At 39.0% G+C, this 6,000-nt stretch overlaps 1 protein-coding gene and 1 long non-coding RNA gene across 2 annotated transcripts in view; both read right to left on the bottom strand.

Annotated features, from left to right (window-relative positions):
* Positions 1-443: 443 nt before the first annotated feature.
* LOC108678037 lies at positions 444-5,605 on the bottom strand. The gene is made up of 2 exons (XR_001931296.2): positions 5,452-5,605; positions 444-4,445 (listed from the first exon to the last, which is right to left on the bottom strand). It is a non-coding gene; the product is annotated as an uncharacterized LOC108678037 (long non-coding RNA).
* A 204-nt stretch (positions 5,606-5,809) lies between these two features.
* Positions 5,810-6,000, bottom strand: part of LOC108678034 (homeotic protein spalt-major) — a 30,433-nt gene continuing 30,242 nt past the window's right edge. Inside the window, exon 3 of the mRNA XM_018166369.2 lies at positions 5,810-5,934. Within this exon, the coding sequence (XP_018021858.1) occupies positions 5,810-5,934 (125 nt within the window). The remainder of the gene's footprint in view (positions 5,935-6,000) is intronic.

Here is a 6,000-nt window from a genome sequence, read left to right as displayed (position 1 = left end):
GAAGTTGAAACGATGATGACGTTGATCAATTAACGTTATGTTATTTGAATTAATTCGAAACTGATCGAGTCAATTAACTGTCAGCGAAGAAATCGCAGCAGGAACAGTCGTTTGGCTCTTTATTATGCACTTGTAAATTATGAGTTCTAATGGGCTCTTTATTACGTTTTTTTTAAATTATGAGCTCTAGAGTGATTTCACATACAATGAGAGGAAGACGTTGATTTATTTTAATCTTCTGCTAATGAATTAATTGCCAAAAGATGACATACCTCATATCATCGTGCGCGACATTGAAAAAATGTTTCTGAGTTAAAAAATATATAGCCTTTTGAATGTATGAAATAACCGGAGCTTGGCTTAACATTCTACGGGAATAATGTATTTAAACAATTCATTATATTGTGATTCCTAAAAATTTAAAAGGAAAATAAAAGATTGTCATCATGAACGAGTTTTTCTCATCATTGGGAGAGCTTACCATTAAGATATGAGATGACCAACTGACCTATAGTCAGTTATAACGAGTAGGTAATTTGCCTTCACGGCATTATCAGAAAATATGTTGGATCCAATACAAGCATGTCCACAAACACATTGCCATTTAAACATATGCTATTAATACCGCTAGTTCACTGCAAAAAACATGATAAGCTTCAAAGAAGACCGACACGTACACGTACGAGAGCACAAATATTCTATGCTAAGCAATAATAAATAACAGGGCCAAGCTAAAACATATACACAGGACTGCAAGCAATATATGGTGCATATATGCTAACTATATATGGTACATATATGCTAGCAATATATGGTACATTGTTAATGTCAACTTTGTGTTGGGAATATCCATGTACAGGAACCTTGCTATCACTCTTTAATTGTGCAACGTTTACCCATAAAACAGCGCTATTACAAAGTTCTTAAAAGATACGGATTCTATTAATTAAACAGCGCTATTACCAAATCTTGAAAGATACTGATTACATTACTGATATTTGCAGGATTAAATGTTAAGTTCACTTGATATCTCATAATGTACATATAGGTACGCTCATAGGTTTACTTGAAGCATTGCCATACATAGCTAGTAATTAAATGATAAATATGAAATAGCATGAGATTGTACATATTTAAATTGTGACAAGTCTAGCATATTTCAATGAATTTATCTTATACAGTTCATTAACCCCTGTTGTTCATGCAAATTTACCACCCTTCTTATCCACAGTTTTTTTAAAAAAGTTAAAAACCATAAAAATAATTAAAAAGTTCGAGGATTATTCGAATCATGATTATCTGATAAAGATTAAGATGAGTAATTAGCAACTAATTAGCAATACTGCCATGCAATTTCTGGCACCATTCAGGAACATAAAAGAAGTAAAGGCGCTCAAATTGTCCTCAGTTATTTGAGTGTTGTCTCAGGAAGCTCACAGTTGATTGATACGATAGCCTGATCTTTTCAATCGCGAATATAGAAGTGTTTTACTCGAACTGATCTGGATGGGGAACTTCTTTAATTACTTTCAGCTACAGGTTTACGTAAAAGTAATGCCAAAAAAGTACAGACTTCAAATTAAATTATTTTTAGAAAAATTCATAAGCGTTGGAAAAATTCTGCAGAGTGCGAGAGTTACTTCGAAAAATTCTTCAAAGAGAGTTACTTCAAAATAAATACATTAAGCATTTACTTGCATGTTCGCTCCTATGAATTAAAAAAAACGCACGTAGCAAAAAATGTTAATTGTTGTATAATTGCAAATTTTTAATACTTAAATTTTAACGACAATAAAAGTTTTCGGATACACAAAAATAGGATTAAAAAAATGCTATGCACCACGTGGAAATATCCCTCAATTAAATTCGATTTTTTCATGAAATACAAACATGAACTTTTTATTTCTTGGATGATAGTTCCTTTAAAAGATGAAACCTTCGAGTTTCCCTTATTTTACGTAGTTTCCTTCAATTTACATGTAAAAAATACATTTAACATATCGGAGATGATATGGACGCATGCATGTACAAAGTCGCGTCAAAATAGCTTAATTTTTGTACATAATTTCCATCTTAAAATAAATAATTATAATTGTTTGAAACACCGTCACCCACACGCTCGAGGAAAATTAAAAATTTATGTGATGCGTTGTTTCGAAGATTTTACCCACATACGAGCAATAAAATTTAAATAATTTTTCAGTATTTACAAATTTGAGATTAGTTTCTTGATTTATGATTGCTATTGAATTAAGGACTAGCCAAGCCAATGTCAAATCTCCGGTATGAACTGCGGCAACGAGAAATAAAAGCTCTGAATTAATTTTTTCTTTCAATAACTTTAGTCTTCATTTTGAATGAATTAGGTTCATAAATTTTCATCGTACAGAGAGCAAACTTGGAAAGGTGTAAATAACTGAGCACATACACAGGAGTCGTCAAATGATTCGGAAAGTAAAAATATGGATAATGTCCCGTATAATTATTATATTCATAACAAGGTATACAACAAGGCAACGCAACAAGGTTGCGAAGGTATATTTATGGTATATATTACAGCGTTCATCGTGGTGTACCGGACTTCCTCTGAATTTGTTGCTTATGTGAATTTTCATGCAACTGGAGTTTAAATTCCTATCATTTCCCTCGAACTACGTGAAAGCTACTCTAAGAGAAAATAATGCTCACTTGGTGAAATGCTACTCTCAAGGAATTTATTTAATATTAACAAATTTACCGTGAACCTCATCAGCGAGTTGTAACACCATAATTCATGAAAATTTGCTCATTAATTTACAAGTTGTACAAAATATACAAAAAACTTACTCATACAACTATACACATACACTCATTTTGTCAGAGTATTTTATGAGGCAGTGACATTTGTAACATCCTCATATTATTGGAGCAGAAATGATATTCAGCACTCGTACCTGTGCAATATAAGCTCAAGATATATGGCATGCCAATTAGTATATATTTCTCGAGTATGTATTTCTCTAAAGTATTTTTTCTAATGCTGTAGTCGGTGTCTAACTTGAACGTCCAATTGTGTTTACTTCAGCCACTAACAAATATCAAATTGCCGACAAAGCACGTATTTTCTAAGAATAAAAAAATAAAGATTAGGCCGAAAAAGGCTGTTTTTGAACGAAGATACTGCCAGGTCAGTAGACTCGTGGCTACAGAAAGCAAGATCAACATTCTCTATTTTTAATAAAGTGTCGAGTTAAATGTTATGAAATCAGTGTAACGATTATGTTAATTGAAATTATCAACAAGTTCTTTCACAGCTACAAAGCAGGTAGAATACGTGAAAAAAGTTCATAACATCCCTTTTGCCCGTTAACAATTAAATAGTAACAAAAAAATTATGGATAAAATGATTAAATTGGGAAAAATTGAATGGTAAAAATGGTCAAGATCACTGATCTAGTCAAATGAAATTGAAGTTGAACAACGGAGCAGGATCGCGCTCCACTCTCTTCACCCATGCGAGGCTCGGCAATAGATCAATTTGTAAGATGACTGCGAGAGGACGTTCCAATCCAGGGATTGAATTTTGGACAGCGCGAGAGACGCAAATCTTCTTCGAGGTGCATGCCGAGAATATGAGTCGAATCTCCAGGCCAGACATTGCCATTGGGCCAGATTTTCTTGGCTGCCTTGCCGCCCGGCTCCAGTCGAGTCGTCGAGGCACATCTTCGTGGCCGCCTGGCCGCCCGGCTCCAGTCGAGTCGTCGAGGCACATCTTCGTGGCTGCCTGGCCGCCCGGCTCCAGTCGAGTCGTCGAGGCAGATTTTCTTAGCCGCCTGGCCGCCCGGCACGAGTCCAGCAGATCTTTTCGGCCGCCTGGCCGCCCGATTTGAGTACCAAGGCCAGCCAGATGTTCTTGGCCTTTTCGCATCGCCAAGCCCAACCAAGTCCACGAGCAAAATCTTCTCGACGTCTCTGTATTCGCTTGTCGCCGTTTAGGATCCCAAATCTGACGAGATCTTGATTTTTTTCGTGAAGAAGAATATTGTGCGTGGGGATTGCTAGTGTTCAGAATGCTGAGGTAAGATCAACGGATGCTCGATGTTGTGAATCGGTTGTTATATTGAATACAGGAAAAGTTGATGCCAGTGTCGCAAAGTCGCAAGCCGCCAGAAGTAGGATGTATTTACGCTTCCAAAATTCACAAATCACAGGATTTGCGAATTGAGATTAAAATTTCTGATGAAGCATTCAACAGACTTGCATGTTCAGCGAGGGACTTCATATCCTGCCAAATATTCTGAAGTCCCATAGATTTTCGGGATGAGCTGCAAACAAAAAATGAAGGTATTGTTTGAATTTTCGTATTCTGTAAATGAAGATTTTTGCCGGATTTGAATACGAAGTCAGCCATCAGATAAAAGTTCATCCGGGCCTCGTTGACGGGAGGTGGATTTGGCGACTGCGACCTTTTGGAAGAGAAGAAAGAAATCCACATATCAGGTAGGCTATGGCAAAGGCCTTAAATTTCAGATTTGAAACTAATAGCTACTGGAAAGTAAAAAAAAATAATTTCTCGAAATATAATCAAGAAATAATAAATTCGCTCAGAAATTGTGTATCTGATCTCTAGATTGTATTACCAACATTAATTTTTGCAACAGTTAATGAGTACATAATTTTGACGTACATACATCTTACACTACACGCTTGGTTGAAGCGATTGAGAGTTATTTACTCATCCTGCATCTCAACCATGAACAACGTGCCCAACTTATATACTGACATAGCTAGGCTTCCTGCATCTCAGCTACAAACAACCGTAGTTTTGTTTGTTAATGATTGTTTAAGTTGATAAAGTGTAGAGATAAACATTCTTCTTATGGTAAGGAAAGCTTACCTGGCATTTATTGGCGACCCAACACCAAACGACGATCGGTTNTAGTGTGTGGCATGGCTAGTGTGTGGCATGGCTAGTGTGTGGCATGGCTAGTGTGTGGCATGGCTAGTGTGTGGTATGGCTACTTTATGGCTGGTTTAGACGACATGTACGGCGGCAGTGCCGGAAAGACTTTTTAAGCGAGTTAACATTCGTGCCCGTGGCGTCACGTATCAACGGGACTAACGACTGACGTTGTATGTGACGTAACGTATCAACGGGGCCGACGACTGACGCCGTCTGAGGCGTCACGTATCAACGGGACCGAAGACTGACGTCGTCTTAGGCGTCACGTATCAACGGGACCGACGACTGACGTTGGATGTGACGTAACGTATCAACGGGACCGACGACTGACGTTGTATGTGACGTAACGTATCAACGGGACCGAAGACTGACGTTGGATGTGGCGTAACGTACCAACGGGACCGAAGACTGACGTTGGATGTGACGTAACGTACCAACGGGACCGACGACTGACGTTGGATGTGACGTAACGTATAACGTATCCAATCATTCATATGCTTTCCACTCACCTGGCAGAGCTGGATGTGTTCTTTCTTCTGTATGTGGGTGACGATGGGCGGCTAGGCTGGTGGTGGCTTACAGCTGATGTGCGTTGTGGGGTTGCATGGGGTTGTGGTGACGTGGCTGTGATGTGGCTGATGTGGCTATGATGTGGCTGATGTGGCTATGATGTGGCTGATGTGGCTATGATGTGGAGGGATGGGGTGGCTAGTTTGGCTGATTTGGGATGTGGGGCTGTGATGTGGCTGATATGGCTGATGTGGGGATGTCATATTACTGGTGTGGCTGTGATGTGGCTGGGGAATTATTCAAGCAGATCCCACATGCTGGGTGGCTGCGAGAGGGGACGGACGGGTGGGGAATTATTCAAGCAGATCCCACATGCTGGGTGGCTGCGAGAGGGGACGGACGGGACACCCCCCCTCCCCCAACTTGCAGGGACGACAAGGGGAACGGCGGCCCCCCACCCCCCGCTCCATTAGACGAACCAACTGAATGGATACAATAAAATATTTATTAGTCAACAATGTATTGAAGGCAAGAGAATCTTCAAATTT

Source organism: Hyalella azteca, unplaced genomic scaffold (assembly GCF_000764305.2).
Source record: "Hyalella azteca isolate HAZT.00-mixed unplaced genomic scaffold, Hazt_2.0.2 contig925, whole genome shotgun sequence".
Lineage (NCBI taxonomy): Eukaryota > Metazoa > Arthropoda > Malacostraca > Amphipoda > Hyalellidae > Hyalella > Hyalella azteca.
The sequence above is the reverse complement of the archived record's forward strand: the minus strand, read 5'-3'. Positions and strand labels throughout refer to the sequence as shown.